Source organism: Cryptomeria japonica, chromosome 4, assembly GCF_030272615.1.
Source record: "Cryptomeria japonica chromosome 4, Sugi_1.0, whole genome shotgun sequence".
NCBI classification, from domain to species: Eukaryota; Viridiplantae; Streptophyta; class Pinopsida; order Cupressales; family Cupressaceae; genus Cryptomeria; species Cryptomeria japonica.
The window spans coordinates 658,505,443-658,525,903 of NC_081408.1; the positions used below are offsets into that span (position 1 = coordinate 658,505,443).

Consider the following 20,461-nt stretch of genomic DNA (forward strand, 5'->3'; position numbering starts at 1 on the left):
GATTTGGCTCACCGGAACCTGTGGAGTTGGATTTTACTTGAAGATTCGATCATCTTCCTTCTTCCCAAACCGTGGAGCATTTGGATCGTTTTCTGGCAAGTTATCACTACCGGTTTTCGAGACAGTTTTTTGTTACCGGTTGCCTGGACCTATTTGCATTGGTGATCTACCAGATCCCCTTTCATAGCTTGCATTGCCCTGAGCGTTGATTCTGATGTTCCTTGGCGTGTGGCCGACCTTGTTGGTTTTACATGTTAGGTCTTGTTCTTCGGGTTTTGATCCCTTTTTGGACCAACCAAATCCCCTTGGATCGTATAAATCATTGTAATAGAGCATTAGAATGGAATGAAGAAGTTAGGCTGAGCATAGAAGATAGATCTTAAGATTTGAGGTCACGATTGTGACCTGTTCTGTATTTTGAGCATGTTTTAGCAAGCCTGTGAGTCGGTTTTTGTAATCCGGTTGTTACGGGTTGGTTGTAATATGTTTTCATGATATAATTCAATATATTCTGCATTACCTCCATCATGTCCTTGTGTTTCCTTTGTGTTTACTCTTGCTGACCGGTCTGGACTGATCTCTTTGAGGTCCCTCCTAGCCGGTGACTGCTTCAAGTGGTATTAGAGCGAGCTTTCGTTTCGGAGATTGCATTGTCTTGAGAATTTTGTTGTAGGGTGGCGGACTGTGGATCCGACCTACAGCTGCAGAGGACTGGGTAAAGATGGCGTGAAGAGGAACTAGAAATGGTGGAGCGCGTGGGAATGCAGACCCTGCTGTGATGGAAATGTTGTGAGGAATAGCAGCCCGGTTGGAAGTCGTGGAGACAACCTAGAGAAGAGGCCGACACATTGAAGATGTAAGCAAAGATGAAGGAGAAGCCTCGACAAAACAAGTAAACCCACCGGCGGTTGATCCGGATGAGGAAAGGTGTTTGAGGGTTTTGAGTAGGGCAAATACTAAACCTCATTTTACCCCACCGAAATATGATGGAAAGTTGGATTCAGATGAATTGATGGATTTGATCTCGGAGATGGAGAAATATTTTGATTTTGAAAACACTGCAGAAGAAAGGATGGTGAAAAATGCCTGTACCCGATTGAAATGTCATGCAACTCTTTGGTGGGAGCATTTGACGTGTCGAAAGTCGCCTCGCTACAACTCTCTCCAGCCAACGCATAATAGAATGATCTTGCCGAGTATCCTATCCTCTCTTGTATAAGGAAGCCCTAATGCTCTTTTAATTAATCAAAGGGGACAACCTCAAGGTCCCAAATGTCAATTCTTGACTGCGGGATAATGCAGTGATCGATGTGTTTTGTTGGGACCACAAGGGGCCTTACGTTTTGCAACAAGCTGGTCTGCTGCAATTCTCTGACTGCGAAATAAAATCAAAAGGGAAGGGTTTAGGAAACCTAAAATTAATAAGGCTGGTATGTGGGTAGACAAATTCAACATAACCAATCCCTGCTTGGCCAAAATGGCTCACAACCTTGCAGGAACGGTGCAATCTTCAAAGGGACTTGGAAGATTTTCAGACTGCAAATGCATGGCTAAGCACCCAATTCTAGTGCAGCTCAGACAAACACTTGCAATTGAACTAAACGCAATTAAAGGCTTAGACTAACCATACACAAGAACATACAATCAGTATATCCTCAATGGTATGAACCTGGATCGATCAAATACTAGCACACCCAAAACAGAAAGATCTATCTAAAATGCTGAAAGAAACCATGCAAAGAGAAGAAAACAAAGACATAAACACCATATTTCAATGTTCATATATTTGCTTCAGCTGCCATTACAACAATTTCTGCAGCATCTCTATGCTACTCCTAATCTGAAAACTGAAATCTATCAGTCTAACTACCTAAAAATCTAACAATAATCTAACTAGAGTCTAACTATCTAACAATCTAACCTTTTACAAAAGAAAGGCCTCTGCCTTTTATAGAATTTACAATATGAATCGATGGGCAGGATTGACTGCATCCAAAGGTTGTCCACCCAACCACTATCTCAACTGCCTACAACTATTTGGATTCAATTTGGATCTATTTGATTGTTGGAAATAGCTGACCACAACTAACCTATGTTCCACTTTGTTTCAAAATATCTTGAGCGGGACCCACAAGCAACTTTACATTAAACAATTTCAGTTTTTTAAAACTGAACTTCTGGAATTAAATCCAGTTGTGTATTTCTCAAGAATGCATATTTGTTGCATTCTGAATGTTCTTCGATCTTTGGTCTCGGTGGTGGATTTCAACTTTGGGTTCAAGGGCACAGTTCCCAATGCTTCATCGTTTATCCTGCACTCCACATCCTCGCTTCCCGGCTTCGCTCACGATCCTTCCTCGATTTGCGTTTTAGGCTTTCTCCTGGTTCTTCCCGACGATGCCATTGTTGTCGGGAATAATCATTACATTATGTTGTCATAGGTATTAATGGGTTACGGCAGTTAGTTAGTCATCCCGAAGGGCAGTTGGATGCGACGGTTGGTCGCACCCCTTCAGGTATTATATATTGCATACCTTTAGTATCATCATGATAGTCATATCTGGTGTGATGTTATAAGCACATGATGTACATGGACTATTGAATTAATACAGAAACTGGTTCTTAAATATATTTCCATTATGTTCTGTGAATTTACTTTCTACGTTTAATCGTTTACCCGTATGTGGCAAACATCTGGCGTCGTTGCCTAGACATACTCGGGAAAGGAAGGAGTGGATGGCGTACGGATACGATGGGCCTACCAGTTGGTGAGATTATATATTGCATACCTTTAATATCATCATGATAGTTGTATCTGGTGTGATGTTATAAGCACATGATGTACATGGACTATTGAATTAATACAGAAACTGGTTCTTAAATATATTTCCATTATGTTCTGTGCATTTACTTTCTGCGTTTAATCGTTTACCCGTATGTGGCAAACATCTGGCGTCGTTGCCTAGACATACTCGGGAAAGGAAGGAGTGGATGGCGTACGGACACGATGGGCCTACCAATTGGTGAGATTAACCCAGAGGCCGACGACACGCAAACAGAGCTCTATGACGGAGAAGACACTACAACGAGGGAATTCTCAATCCTGCTTCAGGTGGCCATCGAGACCTACGTCCGAAGAGAGGCCACGGAGGCTGACGTCCCAACAAGTACAGTGTGGACCACACTGGAAGTCAGCCCCGCAGCGAATCAGTTGATGAACCACCTTCCCCAGTTGCTTGCACAGGCATCACTGGCACAACGAACTTGCCTGGAGGAGATTACCCGTGAGGAGGGACGCCAACGAGTCCAACGATATGAAGAAAACAATTGTCGCTGGGAAGCGGAGCGTGATGGCACGAGGCCAAGGGGAAACTGAACCCTGAACCTCCAAGAGGAATAAAGAACATTCTATATTATAATAATGGTGTCGTACTATTGACACAAATTGTATCCGACGGGATGAATTAATAAAGAAGTGTTCTATGTTTATGTGTTGCTATTTACGGAGATGTACCGGAATTAATGCCCAACTTATTAAACAAAGATAGAAATAAGAAGGCACAAAATGAGGAGTGGGAGGCCGCACAGAGGGCCTTGATTCTGGAACAACAAGGAGAACATAGACGGAGGCTGAGGCAACTTGCCGAAGGACGACCTGCCGAAGGGTTGCCCAAAGGGAACCAAGGAGGTGCCACGGAGGGTGCAGAAGTCGAAGAAAATTTCTACGCGTCACCAGAACACCGTAGGGTGAGAAGCCACGAAGAGTTTTTGGAGGAAACAACGCTACGAAGGAATCTGGTTGAAGAGACCCGGGATCAGTTCAGGAACTTATCCCTTACGCCGCGCAAGGAGGACCACCGAAGCGAGCGAGCAGAGGACGTGGGTGAGAACGGAGGGGAGGGCAACCGTACGACCATAGGTGCGGAGGAGGCATAGAGTCATAGACACACGGCAGACAGGACCCCCTCTTGGGACCCATCACACCAAGGGTGCGGGTACAAAACACCGTACCCCCAGTCACTCAAGCAGGAAACACCACCGGCGCGGGAGGGAGTGGCGTGGGTGCATGACAGACATAGCCACCTCTCGGGACACGACCCCCACAGACACAGCCACCTTCGAGGACACAACCCCCATCAATGGCCAATAGGCAGAAGCTGCCGAAATTCACCGACAACAGGAAGGAGGATCCTGTCAGGCGCTGCAGAACCTACGAAACCATATGGGCGACCAATGGTGTCACGAACCAGGATGAATGGACAACGCAATTTCCAGCGACATTATAGGGAGTTGCCATCGACTGGTACTCGAATATCGATAAAACTGTAGTGGCCACATGGGACACGCTACAGAAAGCCTTCGAGAAGGAGTTCCGCCTACTCCGAGATGATAATGAAATAGTGGCAGAGATATACAATACTAAACAAGGACAAAAGGAATCAGTTCGTGCCTACGGAAGGCACCTGAAGGAGCTAATTGGGAAAATGGAGAGTCAGTCGGCCAACGAACTCAAGAAGAGGTGGTTCGTTGAAGGCCTAAAACCCAGTTTGAAGAGGAAAAATGAATATAGTCCCTCCTTCGTCATACGATGATGCATACAATAGGGCTATGGACTTAGAAAGTGAATATAAATCGTCCAAGAAAAAGGGGAAGTCCTCTGAGGAAAATGATTCTTCCTCTGATGAGAGTGGTAACGAGGGGTCGAAAAAGAAAGTGACAGCCCTACAGAGGGACATAGAGCGTATGATGAGGGAATTTAAAGAGATGAAAGGCTCTACTAGCCGGACCGAAGGAGACCTGTGGTGCACGGAGTGCGAGGAAGGACATACGAAGGGTACATGCCCGAAGAAGGCCTTTTGCTAAATTCGCCAAGTAATGGGACACTCCATCAAGGAGTGCCCATACAATATGAAGACTCGAAATACGCAAGTGTTGTTCACGGAGCAGGCCACAACATCCGCACCAGCGGGTATGGCCCAGCAAACCAACACAACGGCATCATCTGAGGTTACTGGGACAACAGACGAGGCAGCGAAAGGAAGAACAACAATAACAATAACCGAAGCCGTGTCCAATATGATGCCAAGGGCCGACCAATGATCCAATGTAGGGCCTGCAATCAATGGGGGCACTTCGCCCGGGATTGCACGAAGGAAGCCACCCCTCAGCACCTCTGCCGATGGTGTGGGCCAAGCGACCATGAGGATGCAAATTGCCCAAAGCCAGGAGTAAACCTTTTGAACATCAAACCTACGAAGGCAGAAGTGTTGGCAATCACGAGGGCATAGGCCAAAAAGGCTGCATACCCAAATCCTCACACGGAGACCAAGAGGGTGCGGGAAGCAAGAGACGAGATCACAAAGGAAATGGGCGCAAAAGGTCAAAACAGCCACGAGGCCACAAGCCTGTCACATATGAGGGGAGAAGAGAGAATCTGACGGCAAATATTGCGAATGGAGATACCCATGAGGATTCAAGACCTCCTTGAAACCATGTCGCAGTTGAAAACGGCTATCTTAAACTCCGTACCCACACAAGTGATAACGAGGGAGGTCGCAAGCCCCACGGTTGACCCCATGTTGTTAGTAATCAATAGCAGACGCCAACCGGCAGTGGTAGAAATGGGCATCTTGGGGACTACCTTGACAGACACCATTGTGGACGAAGGGTCAAGAGTAAATGTGCTCCCAGAAGAGACATGGAAAAAACTGGGAAAGCCTACGTTGTGGCCTCCCACGTTCAACCTGCTAGGGGCAGATCAACACAGGATTAAACCCCTCGGTACCCTCATGGGCCAGCGAATGATGATTGGCACGCAGCCAATCGTGCTAGACTTTGTAGTAATTCCACTAAAGAAGAAAGGGTACGACGCCATTCTCGGGCATGGGTGGCTCATTGCAGCAAAAGTGAATCATAACTGTAAGCAGAATATTCTTTCCTTGGAAAACGTGGGGAGGAAGTACGTGATCGATCTCCGTACGCAGATGGTGAGCGAGGAGTTGGCATCCTCCTCCGACTCGGAATCTGAGGGAGACCAGTTGGGTGAGGTTGGAGACGGACGCGGCATGTAGCCCAATGACGGAGGGGTGTTAGAACTAGAAGCATGCTCGAGGGATGACAGGGACTCCTTGAATGGCTTCTTCCATTGGCAAATGGGAGATTATGAACTGTTTACACCCTCGTGCAATGTATTGAGTATCGAGGAAGAACCAGATATATTTCCTCCAGAATACGGAGAGTACAAGGAAGGGGAGGCCTCTGTGAATGACACGTCCGCACACCAGTTCCCAAAGGGCGAGCCTATTAAATATTACGAAGCCAATTTGAAGGAGACAAATCTTGGGGGGACGAGCAACCCCAAGATCATCCTTGTCGGAGATGACTGGAATCTAGTGCTGAAGGCCGCAGCCTTCAAAATTTTCCTTGAATACAAGGATTTTTTGCATGGACGTACAAGGACCTGAAGGGTGTGCCCCCAGAGCTATGTGTACACCACATAACATTGGTACCAGGAGCCCAACCCGTAAGGAAGCGGCCTTACCGTATGAACAAAAATTATGTTGCATGGGTGAATGACGAAATTGAGCGGATGTTGGAAGCAGGTATAATCTTCAAGGTGCAGACAAGCGAATGGGTGTCTCCCATTGTGATTTCCCTCAAGAAAGAGGCCAATCAGATCCGGATCTGTGTAGAGTTCCGGTGTCTGAACTCTATCACTATTAAAGACCCGTTCCCCATACCCTTCACCGATAGCATCCTCAAGGAAGTGGCTGGACATGAAATCTATTCCTTCATGGATGGGTTCACTGGGTACAGCCAGATATCCATCGTCGAGGAGGATAAGTTGAAAACGACCTTCATGGTGGAGGACGGTGTGTATGCATACAACCAGATGCTCTTCGGCCTATGTAATGCACCGACGACCTTTCAACGCATCATCTTGCACATCTTTGACAAGATGTCCGTAGGGAACTTCAAAGCTTTTCTAGACGATTGGTCTATCTACAGCGGACAGGACATCCACCTAAAGGCCCTCGGGGAGTATCTGGAGAGATGTCGAAGGGCACGGTTGGCCCTTAATCCGAAGAAATGTAGATTCATGATACCACAGGGAAGATTGCTTGGACACATTGTGTGCAAAGAAGGACTAAAAACGGACCCTGACAAGATTCAGGTCATAGTGGAAATGGAAGCTCCTACAGACGTCACTGGGGTAAAATCTTTCCTTGGTCATGTAGGGTACTACAGGAGGTTCATCAAGAACTTCGCTGAGGTGTCCCACCCATTGGATAGATTGACACAGAAAGGGGAGCCATACATATGGACGAAGCCGCAGAGCGATGCATTTGACGAACTGAAAACGAGATTGATGGGAGCACCCATACTGGAATACCCGAACTGGGATAAGGAATTCCACGTTCACGTGGATGCCTCAAATTATGCCATCGGGGCTACATTAGCCCAAGTAGGAGGACACGGGTTGGACCATCCCGTTTATTTTGCGAGCAGGTTTCTCTCCAAGGCTGAAAAGAACTACAGTACCACGGAACACGAAGCCCTCGGCATGGTCTATGCCGTACAAAAATTTCGTCATTACCTACTCTCTACACCATTCACATTTTACGTAGACCACCAGGCATTAATGTACCAGGTAAACAAGCCTATTATCCAAGGGAGGATAAGTCGTTGGCTATTGCTACTACAGGAGTTCACCTTTATAATTGTGGTAAGACCAGGGCGAAGCCATGTCATAACCGATCAGCTGTCCTGGATCAAGTCGGGGGAACCTCCGAAGGGAGTAAATGATGATTTCCCAGATGCACACTTGTTCCAAATAGTCATACTCCCTCTGTGGTACAAGAAGATTGGAGAGTACCTGTCGACGTCCCGATTTCCGGAGGACATGCCCCCAGGGGAATGGAGGAAGCTAGTACTGAGGAGCAGGACCTTTTCAGTGATCAATGGCTTACTCTACAAAATGGGACCAGAACAGGTACTAAGGCGTTGTGTCATGAAGGAAGAAGTCCCCAGTGTATTGAGGGAGGCGCACGAAGGACCCGCAGGCGGACATATGGGCCCAAACACTATGGCCCGCAAGGTGTTGCTGGCAGGGCTGTGGTGGCCAACCGTACATAACGACGCCAGGGAGTGGGTCGTGGGGTGCGACACTTGCCAACGGGCAGGCAAACCTTTGAAGCGGGACTTCATGCCCCTCAACCCTTCGCACACACAGGAACTCTTCGAACGATGGGGACTCGACATTGTAGGGCCTCTTAAGGCTAGCCGTACACGACGGTGTCGTTACATTGTGGTCGCGACAGAATACTTGACTAAGTGGGTGGAGGCGAGGGCTCTCCCGGATAACTCTGCAGTAAGTACGGCTAAATTTATCTATGAACAAATTATTACAAGATATGGTATACCTATTCAGTTGACAAGTGATCGAGGGGGCCACTTTGTGAACCATGTCATACGGCTATGGACCACAGAGTTTAAGATTTTCCACTCACTATTGAGCCCATACTACCCACGTGCAAATGGGCAGGCTAAGGCCACTAATAAAATATTGGTGTCGGTAATCTACAAGTCCTGTGGAATAGAAAATGAATACTGGGAGGAGAAGTTACCCTCAGTATTATGGGCCTACAGAACAACTTACAAAGTGACCACCAGTCAAACTCCATTTCAACTGATGTATGGTCAGGAAGCAGTGGTGCCCGTCGAATTCATGGTGTCGAGCCTGCGAATAGCAATTGAAAATAGACTCAGAGACATGGAAAGCCTACGAGAGAGGCTCTACAACTTGAACAAGCTGGACGAGCGTCGAATGGTGGCACAGTGGGCCACGGAGGCCGCACAAGCTAGAAGAAAAGTATGGCACGACAAACATCTAAAACGGGTAAGATTCACCCCAGGACAGCTGGTTTTGAAATACAACGGGAAAAACGAGATCAAACCAAGGAAGTTTAAGGTGAGATGGCTAGGACCCTTCCGAATTCGCGAAGTCGGAGCCAACGGGGCCATCCGGCTGACAACGTTGGACGGAAAACAGGTGCCCAAGGCTGTGAGCGGCTCCAAATTGAAACCGTACCGCGAATGACAGCCACACCAGCAAGTCCTCAGGGACGAAAATAATTGAAAAAAAAAAAGAAAAAAAATATATATGAAAAAAAATAAATAAATAATATAGAACAAAAAAAAAAGGCCACGGTGGGACCATCGAACAGTGGAACCACCGACGATGGGACCATCGTGCGGTGGAACCACCAAACAGTGGGACCATCGTGCGGTGGAAACCACTGTGCAGTGGAAACCACCGCAAAGACACCGCCGCCCAGCATAAAGAGACGTCGTCAGCCGCCAGCACAAATACACGACGCCCGCAAAGACACTGTCGTAGCACAAGGGAGACGCAGCACAAGGGGGACGCAGCACAAACACGATTCACACGCACAAGCAACTGCACAAAGCCACGCACAGTCGTAGGCCTTCGACGAAGAGAAAGGAGATGGTCCCGTGGAATAAGGGATTCCTGGCATACCCGCAACCATTGCCGCAGAGAAGGGGAAGTGGTGTAACAATTTTACGGGTAGCCATATCTCAGCTGGCAAGTTAAGGAGGCAAACTACAGGGAATGCATTCAGCCGGCAAACGTCATTGGCGAGCAAAGTTGCAGACAAACATGGACAAGACCACGAGGGTTTTACCATCCGGAGTTCGAGTTGCAGGAGCCACCGATACAAGCACCAGCGCCAGCAAACAGAAACACGGGCCAAGGATAGCCACAGCTACAGCCACGGGAAAGATCATCGCCGACACTATTATGTTCGAGGGTGTGAATGGAGCCGAGTGCCGCAAGTGGTGGCAGGAGAATGTTGTCGATCACGAAGTGAAAAAGAATTTACAGCGCGCAGGAGTTCATTGGGCTATCCAGATGCCTGTTTTTCCCATAAAAAAATTTGAGGTACCGCTGCGAATGATGGTCGACGTGTTTGACGCCACCTCGAGAACGAGCACGTTTGACTACGACAACCATAAGCTAAGGGTTTCCTTCACAGCAGTGGATTTTACGAGGGTATTTGGCATCCCAAGCCGTAATGGGAAGAAAGTGGAGTTGAAAGCTAAGAAAATGAATAAGGACACGAAGGAACACTAGATGAAGATGGTTTCCTGCAACCTTACACCGGCTGAACTGGCCTCTGTGACCAACGCCACAAAAAATAGGTGAATGAAAAAGTCATTTGTAGCTGAAGGGCCATGGCGCTGTATCATGGATGTCGTGCAGAGCCAACTTACCGAGTCCAGCCGTGCATCGGAATCGCCCTACCTCAGATTATTTGGATGAATGGACTTATGAATGGGGTGCAGTACGACTAGGCTACAGTACTTGCTGACAGGATGTGTGAGTTCATGACTCTACACCACCATGACTCTACACCACCGCACCTTCTACATGTCGCACTATGCCATTGGGTTGTTCCTGGAGGCTATGCGTTCCCAGCTGCTAGAGGACGAAGTAGACATCAAACCGGTAGGTAGTTTGGCACCAGGGGAGCCACCCATTTTCTATTGGCGACATATGGATGTAGGGTTGGCACCTACGGCAGGGCAGAAGAGGCGAAGGCAGGATGCGTCCGAGTCTGACGACTTTGACAACGGGCGGGAAGAGACCTCGGAAGCCTCGAGTGATTCAGATGGAGATAGTGGGGCAAGCTTAGTCGAGGTGGTACCAGCATCCACACCCCCACCCCAAGTCTTGTTCACCACACCCATGCTGACCGCCTCAGTGCATTTGAGTCCGCCTATGGGTGGCATTGCGTCCATTCCGACCTTCGGGGTGCCAAGGCCGTCGGTAGTAATGTGGCTGCCATCAGGGACCGAGGAAGGGAGGACAGAGTTAGTTCCATCAGAAGAAGTGGGTGAATCCATACCCACAGGGAAAGTGCAGGGGCACGATCAGATAGTGACAGCAGCAACACTGGGCGGGGGGATACCATACCCCCTCAAGGACAGTTGGTTGAGCAGGGAGTTCGAGATACACCCGTGTCGCCTAGGCCGGTTACTACCATTTCTCCCTCACGAGCTACCCCCGTGCGCTGTGACCCTCGAAAGGACGTAGACGTAGAGGTTGTGGACTTAGATAGCAGTTCTCCCAACGATGTGACACACTCGACGGAGGTACAGGGCAGGGAGTTGGCACTGGAGCAGATAGCGGAGGTCTGTGTGGACAGCCAGCGAGGCAGGGTAGAGTGCCACACAGAGAGCAGGCAGTCAGGCCGGGTAGACGTGGAGGCGTACCTCCAAGATATGGTGGGCCGAGGGCAAACTTACTTTCAGGACCTGCTACAGACTTATCTTCAGGAGGAGGTCCGCCGAGGGTGGGAGGTTATTGTCTCCCTTCAGTCAAAGGGCCTCGACAGCATCGTTCAAGAGTTGGAGCGGTTGCTCAGGTTCATGCGGTAGGGTTGTCCGCAAGCATTTGCTGCTTATTTTGAGAGAGGCGGATGGCCAGAAACTGAGACAGCAAAGATGTTGGCCGCATGGGCAGTGAGCACGTCAGTAGTAGAGAGCAGAGTGGAGTCTCTCTGGAGGCAGATTGAGCAGACCTTCAAGGAAGTGTATCACACTCTTCGCCGGACAGAGTCCGTATCTGCAGGACATCTGACTACGAGGGTGGCCACAGAGAGAGCTCGGGAGGAGTTGGCCACCCAGGTTGACGTCGTGCAGAGAGACTTGGACCATCGAGAGGCGGCGTGGGAAGCCGAGAGGGCTCAGTTTGCTGCCAAGAAGGCACGGTTAGCTGCAGAGTTGGAGGACGCAAGGGCAGAGTATGCAACCCTGAGCACTAGTTTGGTACAGGCACGAGAGATGGTGGATGCCAAAGAGAGAAAGCTCCTGGAGGCTGCCCGGATGGTTAAGTCTGCAATTGATCACAGGAAGGTTGCTGAGCGGGACCTGCAGGTGCGGACCCAGCAGGTGTACGTTCTACGCGCACGACTGACACCAGTATCATCATCAACCCTACCACCTACTGCTTCAGGGATGCCCCCTCCCCCCCCTTCTTCTTCTATACCTTGATTCTGTTTAGTGTATGACCATCATCTCTATTTTGTATTAAGTTGTCCGGAGACGACTTCTTTTCTTGGGGGGGATGATGTTGTCAGGAATAATCATTATGTTATGTTGTTGTATTATGTTATGTTGTCGTCGGTAATAATGGGTTACAGCCTAAGTCACCAGGTTCAAATTCGAATTCGAAGTTCGACAACTTTGAAATTCGAATGAAGTTCGATGAGGGAAAAATTCAAAATGTATAAAATTCGAATTAAATTCGCCATATGTAATTTTTAGATTGTTTTAATAAATATATGTAATATATCTATAAAATTGCCTAAATAGTTTAACATTGATAAATAGTTTTGAAATCGTTACAAAAAGATGACATATTTATAAAATATAAACCATAGGAAACATATGCTAGGGCACGAACGGCGACAAAAATGGTAGGCAAAAATTGCAGGCGAACTTCTCCTACAGGTTGCAACTATCACGGATCCGCGACCACTTCTCCTGCAGGCCGCAACTCACGACAGACTAAAGATGTGTTTAAAAAATATTAACAGAAGAAGGCCAAAAACTTCAAAAAAAAAAAATCATCGAATTTAATTTGTTTTTTTTTTTGTTCGGCGAATTTCAAACTTCAAGGATGAAATTCGGCCGAACCTGGTGACTTAGGTTATGGCAGTTAGTTATTCGTCCCGAAGGGCAGTTGGACGTGACGGTTGGTCGCACCCCTTCGGGTATTATATATTGCATACCTTTCCTTCTTAGTATCATCATGATAGTCGTATCCGGTGTGATGTTATAAGCACCTAATGTACATGGACTATTGAATTAATACAGAAACTGGTTCTTAAATATATTTCCATTATGTTATGTGCATTTACTTTCTGCGATTAATCATTTATCCATATGTGGCAAACAGCCATTGACCTACAAATAATCAATTTTAACCCGCATTAATCAATTTTAAAAATTAAGTAAATTAATTTGACAAATATTAAATTTTAAATGTCTGGCTTCATCTCGGTGAAGTTTGGGCTTGAGAAGCTCTTTGTGAGATGTATCTTTTAAATGCTTCTCTTCGAACGTGAAATCCAATCCTACGAAATTCAAGCCTAGAGAAGTGAACTGCGAGATTTTGAACTTCAAGTTAAAGCTACTCCTTCTTATAGGCCAAAACTTGGCCTTTTGGTTTGTTTGTGCAATTTATTGTTTTAAGAAGTTCAGGCAATTTGATGAAAATGTACGCTCTATTTCCTTAGCTCTAGCTTTCGGCCAAAGGAGGATTTTGGCTCAAAGGTTAAAATGGCACGATTTGGAGACTTGTTGAAATTTAAGTTAAAATCTCCCTTTTATGGCGACTTAGACAATTTTCGGCCTACGAGGCATGTTGAAGGGCTTTGAGTTTTTATTTTGGCCTTCTAGGCCGATTTTGACTTGGAACGACTTCTATGGCCAAAATGCACAACGTTGGTTTTGGTGATATTCCTTTGAAAACACCCGATCTTCAATGTTTTCGCTCCCCTTAGAAAAATTGGGTTTTTGGTTCCTTTTGCAAATTCGAACTTCATGTTCCCTTTTCGGCCTCCAAGGAAATTTTGTGTGATTTTGAACTTCACGTGATTATGAACTTTTATTTCATATTTGGGATTTGAAGTCATTTTGTGAGATTTCACAATGCCCTCTTATGGCAACTTCAGGGCTTTCTTATTGAATGGGCGATTTTGAGTTTTGATTTTCGGCCTTCAAGGAAATTCTACAAGATTATGAACTTTTAGTGATTATGAACTTTTAGTTCATATTCGGGATTTGAAGTCATTTTGTGAGATTTCACAATGCCCTCTTATGGCAACTTCAGGCCTTTCTTATTGAATGGGCGATTTTGAGTTTTGATTTTCGGCCTTCCTCTCTTTTTGGCTTATTGGGGACCCTTTTTTCAACTTTCGGCCCTTTGAAGGATTTTGTGCGAATTTGACTCTATTAGTCTTTTCGGGTTAAAAGCCGATTTTGGGAGATCTTTGGTCTTTTCGGGCAAGTTGAGCCTTTTGCGCAGTTTTATGCCTTGCTAAACTTCGGCCATTTCACCGTTTTCGAGCGATTTTGCCTAACTCTCCATTTTCGGCAAATAAGGATGGTTTGGCAGGATTTTGAACTTTGAAAGTTTTCGCCTCGGTTTGTATTGCACGAACTCGGTCACTTAAGCCGATTTTGGGGATTTTGGCCTAAATGAAAGCTTCGACCTTTTAACGTTTTTGGAAGTTGCTTTCAAATTTCGGCCGATGGGCTATTTTTGTGAGATTTGCAAATGCTTTTGGTTTTTCGGCCAAATGAGAGGTTTTGAGAGCTCTTTGTGAACTTATCCCTCTTTCTCCATTTCGGGCTTTTGAACCGATTTGAGAGTTTTGTCTTTGGTCTGTGATGGGAAGATGGCACGAACTTTAGGTGCTTTTTGGCCTACAAGGAGAGAATTTGCGATTTCGTTTTGAATAACTCTTCTTTCATTCTCGGCATGTTGGGTGATTTCCTCTTCTAACGCGGTTTTCGGGCTATGAAGCCATTTGGAAATTGTTTTGATCTCGGCCAAACAAGCTCATTTGTGAACTTAGACCTGGCAATAGGTTTTCGGCCTACTGAGTCGAAACATGAGAGTTGGACGTCTTTTGATTTTTGGGTTAAATCTCTCCTTTTCGCAACTTAGGTCTCTTTGTTTGTCTTCTGCTTATGAGAGGATAATTTCATGAATTTGGGAGTTTGAAAGTTTTCAACCTACTAGGAGACTTTGGCCTCTAACACAGGGCATTTACCTTCTCTCTTTCACTCAGGTAGACTGCAACTACGGGGGTCCCTATTTGAAGAAAATGGGGTGTGTGTGCGAGCACAGCAGTTATCTCGTCTTAAAAAAAACTTCGGGCCTGTGAGAGATTTCGAGAGTTTTGATATTTTTGGTTTCTGAAGACTTTCTTCTGTTACTAATCCTCTCACATTTCGGCCTGGGAGGGGCATTTGAAAGCTTAACGCCCTTTGTTTTCCTTCCACCTATTTCGGCCTGGATCACTATTTTGTGACTTGAAGTGATTTCTAACTTTTTCGGCCAAATGAACCCCCTTTGCACGATTTTTCTTCTATGTCTTTTTCGGCCCACATGGTCATTTTGTGCGCTGAAGTCATTTGCTAAGCTTCTCGGCCTTACAAGCTGATATCGTGAACTTAGTGATTACCAACTTCGGCTTCAAAGAGGATTTTGAGAGCTTTAGGCATTTTCTAGGAATTTCAGCCTACTTAGCCGATTTGTGAGATTTTACTCCTCTTGACATTTCACTTCGTCCTTTGTTGATGATTTTCGAGTATTCACAGGGCACTTGGAAGGTCCTCATTCCCCTACTACATGGGCAGACTTAAACCAAAAATGGGGGTCCCTGTTTGAGGAAAATGGGGTGGGGTGTGCGAACACAACAGTTCTACTTCTCAATTTGCTTTCATGTTGATTAAAGTGGATGGAAGAATTTGTTGAATGTATTTGTATGGAATCTGTTTAGTTAGTACCCCTAGCCTCTTGTTGATTGTAAATGTGCCTTGCGTGGTCAACTGGAGTGATATGAGCTTAAATTCAAATTGTTATGCGTCCATTGTTTATACATTAACTTGAATGGTAAGCAATGTTTGATGGTAGTGATTTGAGCATCTTTGAAATGTCCTTAGAAGATTGCACTGAGCTTGTGTCAAATTGTTCAGTTTAATGGTGAGACCTCGCTCACTAGGATTCCATCTAATCATTCATCCATCTTCTTACAATCTAAGCCTTAAAATAGACTTTCTCAACCCTTTATCTTTTGCCCTTTTTTCAATTCAAGCTAGTTTAAGACAAAAGAGCATCACTACATTGCAACATCAAATGATCAAGTTCCAGCAATTCAAGCATTCAACAATTCAACGTAAGTCCCCTTGTGATACCAGCAATCACATCAACCAAATGAGTTTATCCACATGTCGTGACCCGACATACCCGAACCTTGGAGTTATCTCAAGTGATCCTTGAGTTAATCTTCAGCATTTGAGAAGCTTTGTTCAAGAGAGGATAAGATACTTTTGGGTATTTTATTCTATGTTTGCATGTGCAAAAAAAACACATCAACAGACACACTATTTTTAGCAATATGCTGTTTTTAGTAAGTGCTATTTTTAGTAGCGCTATTTTTAGCAAGGTTTCAACAGGTCTATTCAGATGGCTATTTCCAACAGGTCAGTTTGAGCAGTTAGTCTTCCAACATTTTTGGAGCTATTTTGGCAAGTCTGAGCTTATGTTGGGCGAATTCATGGTTGAGGAAAAATATTTTATAAGTGAATTATTAACAAGGTAAGATGGACGTCTTAGGAAGAAATAAGTTAATTTTATGAAATAATTCACTTATTTAGTTTGGACCCCATAATGCACTTTATTTATATGTTTTATAAAGTATATTTACATCCTTGTGATGGGTGATTTTGGGAAAAGAAAAATGAAATGCAAATTACAAATTATAGAGAAATGAATGTGCATTTGGATTTGGCATCCATTTGGGAGGGAATTTGAATTTGAATTTGGAGATTCAAAGGCTATAAATAAGAGTGTTGGGCTCTTGTTTTTGAGGTATCCATGATTATTTGCAACAAAGTGCTGCCGAAATTCCAATTGATTGCTTCGAGGAATGCATACCTCTTAGCAGGTTCTTGGCTTCTTGCTTGAAAGATAGCAACTAGTTGAGATTGTGAGATTGTTCTTTACACTGAAGAACAGATGGAGTCCATTGTTGTAGTGACATTTGATGTTTTCTAATGTGTTTTGGGGTGTTGGTGAGTTTTTGGGTTGCAGGTTGAATTGTAGAGCTAAAGTGGTCTTTTCATCATAAGTCTAAGGGGAAATTTTCATTGCATTTGGGTATTCTCTCTTTATTTTCCTTAGGCCTAGGCGATCCCTTATGCCAGTTTTCAGAGGATAATTCGAAGTTTTGAATTTTATATATCAAATCACCCTTCTTCCCAAGCTGTACCATGTTGAAATTGTCTTGGAAGGCATGCATTAATGTTTGATCAGATTTTGCAGCTGTTTGTTGGTCTTGGTTTGGACGCCTCCTCTCTAGAATTCATTTGCACTTAGTTTCAAGTCTTTCCATTGAGTTTTGGAGGAGTTATGAGCATTTTAGTATGTTTTGTGTTGCTGGTCTGTGTTTTTCAATTTGCTGGTGAAGTATATCAGATTTAGAGTTTTGGAGTTTGGGGGTTGTTTCTTGGGTAGAGTCTCTTGAAACTTGTGGAATATATTGAATATTATTCACAACTGTTGGACAGCAATATCTCTTGATTTGCCATTCATGTTATGTTGATTTGCCATTCATGTTATGTATTGTAATGCTAATTAGTAGTACTAACACCAGACTTAATTCTGAATTGTTTCACAACACCCACTGAATAAGTGGAAGAGGCTGGCTTCGCTGCCTATCTTTATTTCATTGTACTCCTGTCCTCCCGCTGAATAAGTGGTTGAGTAGATAGTTTGTTATTCTCATTCCTCCCGCTGAATAAGTGGTTGAGTGACTATCTTGATTATTTCAGTCTTCTTGGTTTTGTATTTGGCTGGTTATACCGCTGAGTAGTTGTTAATTTCCAGCATTTCTTTATTCCGCTGAAAAGTAGAAGTGGCTGGTCCAATCGCCAATATGTATTGCTCTCAATATTTTATCATGCTAACGCTAATGGGTGAATTCCTTGTGAGTAAAAATTAAAAAAATTGTGGGGGAAACTTCAACAACGACTATTTAGGTGGTATTAAATCTGGTCAAATCTCCAACCGCTGCCAGCAAGGAGTCAAGCGCAAACAAAAGAAAAAAGTCATACATGAAAATGTGATGCGAACCCATTAGGACTACTGCTTATTAAAGAAATTGCAAGAAATCGACTATGTCAAATTTAAAGGAAATCAAGAGTTTGAAGGAACTGGTCAAATTTCCTAAGGGTAGGGTGAAGCCAAGGTGATGACTCATCAAATTGAGAGATTAGAAAGCATTTGAAGAAAGGTTAAGGACGTGAAGCTCTGTTTGTATTTGAGACATGGAAGTGGTACAGCTGCTGGGTGTGAGATTCTCTCATCTCAAGTTGACTTGGAGGATCATGTAGCAGGATGTGTCTTCCCTTGGTTGCAGAATGCCTGTTGATGGGTTTATGGTGCATGAGGGAATTGCATAAGTCCGTTTGAGCCTCTTAGAGACGTTTCAATCCGTAGTTCCAATCTGGTATAAGATGCAGCAGCTTGAAGGACACCCCTGCTCACATCGTGGGTTTCTAATGCTCACAGTTACACTGCCATGGAAGTAAGGGGAGTTCAAAGAGCTGTGTTCAATGAGTATGTTAATTGTTTCCATATATACATTAATTCTGTTCAGCATTGTTTTCAGACACTGTAAATCCTATATTGTGAAGGGAAAACACAGTAATTAAGATTAAGGTCAGAAGTCTTTTTGCTATCATTCCAGCTGTGTAATTGCTTGATTACTGTTGCAATATGTTATCTCTTGAATGATTTAAGCTGCCTGCATTTATAACAAATCAACAATTTATCTGTGCATATCTGAAACACAACTTCTTTTTACCAAGCAAACCATTTGATAAAATTATCAGTGGAAAAAGGTTAAAAAAAATTGGATTAAAACAGGGGTCTGTTCTTACAGCTTTCCAAAGCCTTGTCAGAATTCAGTCGATTTTCTGAGCTTTGTTTTTGTTATTGAGCCTGTTAAACAATATCAACTAGCGAAACACTTTCTATGGGCCTGCTTTAAGTCTCCACTTCTCTGTCTTGATCTTGCTTAACTCTTTACAAAAATTCTCTTTTACTCCCTTGTGTTTTAAGATTAACGCTGAAGCATTAAAACTGATTAGGAGAAGATACAAAATCACTTAGTTCTTGTGAAATTACAGGTAGTTTTCTTACCATGACCCTTTCTCAATTTTTATGTTCCTTTCCCCAACTCACTTGTTTGATTAGGTGTTTAAATGGGGACCATGGTTTCTTATTGAGTTGATCTTTGGTTAGCTAATGTTGTTGTGGAGTTTGGGTAAGCACTGTTTTGGAACGCCATGTTACAATCTTTCAAAAGTACCGCATTCATGACATCCCCTGAATTTGAAAATGTTTGATGTACAAGTTGCTTAAGTCTTCCCCAACATTTTGGAGCTTAATTTTATAAAAAAAGAATTCTAGATCAAAAATGCAGAAATTTTTGCATAAAGTGGCAATCGTTCATTGAGTGTGACATCAAATGTTTAGATAAATTCTTCAAGACTGCTTCCAATTGCTTTGATGGCATTATAATTCCAGCATTCTTTTGTCAGAGGAAAGAGCCCAATCCATACTAAATCCGTTATGGCAGGTCTTCACTTGGATTCAATCCAGTTTCCAGTATTTCATCAGCATGTCTGCTCATGTCACAAATTATAGTCCTCCTCAAAACAAAGCTCTTCTTTCTTCTTTGTTCCAAAGAGAATAGAGAAGCAATGCTTGGTTTCATTTTGACTAGAATATAGAAATATATGTTCTAATCAGTGAACACCAATTCTAGGTATGATTGTATCTTTTGAATGAAAAGTAACCCTACATCAAGCTGTGCCCTGCCATACAAATGTTTCAGTGCCATGAATAACTATAAAGGAAACATCCAATAAGCTTTACAATGGCTCTAAAAAATGCTTTATGCTGGACATATACTTTGAAAAATGATTATATTAATTCAACATTTTATTGAAGTTTGTCTGTGAAATTAAGATTTATTGCTGATTTACAGAAACAACATGAAAAATGTCAATTATAAAATCATAAAGCCATGCAAAGGCCTCAGCAGTTTTAAAAATGGAGACAATGTCAGATGAAGTAATACCAGATACATCTACGAAAACTTCTTGGTGTCGGCCCTGAAATAAAAGAAAAACGAAAACTGCAACCAAAATTATAACAATTCCTCCAATACTTCCAGCCAGGATTCCAATCTTTAACATCTTTGTTGAGCCTATCAAAATATTTTAAGAGAACAAAATTTTAGATGCCACAGCACAAATTGTGAAGCTATCAAAATAAAAGAGAAAAATTTGAGCAGATTACCATATCTAAATTGTATGATAGATAAAGTTATAAACCTGAGTTCGACGAGGAAATTGAGACACAAGAATACTTATGCAGGAAGTTTGAACAATTAAAGAGATTCCCAGTGAAACTGCAGACATGTTAGCATCATCTAGTTAATTTATATTATGTCAAAAAGCCCAAGTTAGGAATAGAAAATAATATTCTAAGACATGGCTGTATTTTTTCCAAATAGCGTGTTTGATCCAAACAAACTTATCACCGACAGAATATAACCCTGACCTGAAAATA

General features: G+C 43.9%; 1 protein-coding gene across 14 annotated transcripts in view; it reads right to left on the reverse strand.

The window, feature by feature from the left end:
• LOC131061795 (LRR receptor kinase SERK2) overlaps positions 1–20,461 on the reverse strand; it is a 161,299-nt gene that overhangs the window by 68,912 nt on the left and 71,926 nt on the right. For all 14 annotated transcript variants that reach the window (XM_057995631.2, XM_057995627.2, XM_057995630.2 and 11 more), the window contains 2 exons: positions 20,224–20,300; positions 19,968–20,096 (listed from right to left, as the gene is read on the reverse strand). In XM_057995631.2, coding sequence (XP_057851614.1) covers positions 19,968–20,096; positions 20,224–20,300 — 206 coding nt within the window. The remainder of the gene's footprint in view (positions 1–19,967; positions 20,097–20,223; positions 20,301–20,461) is intronic.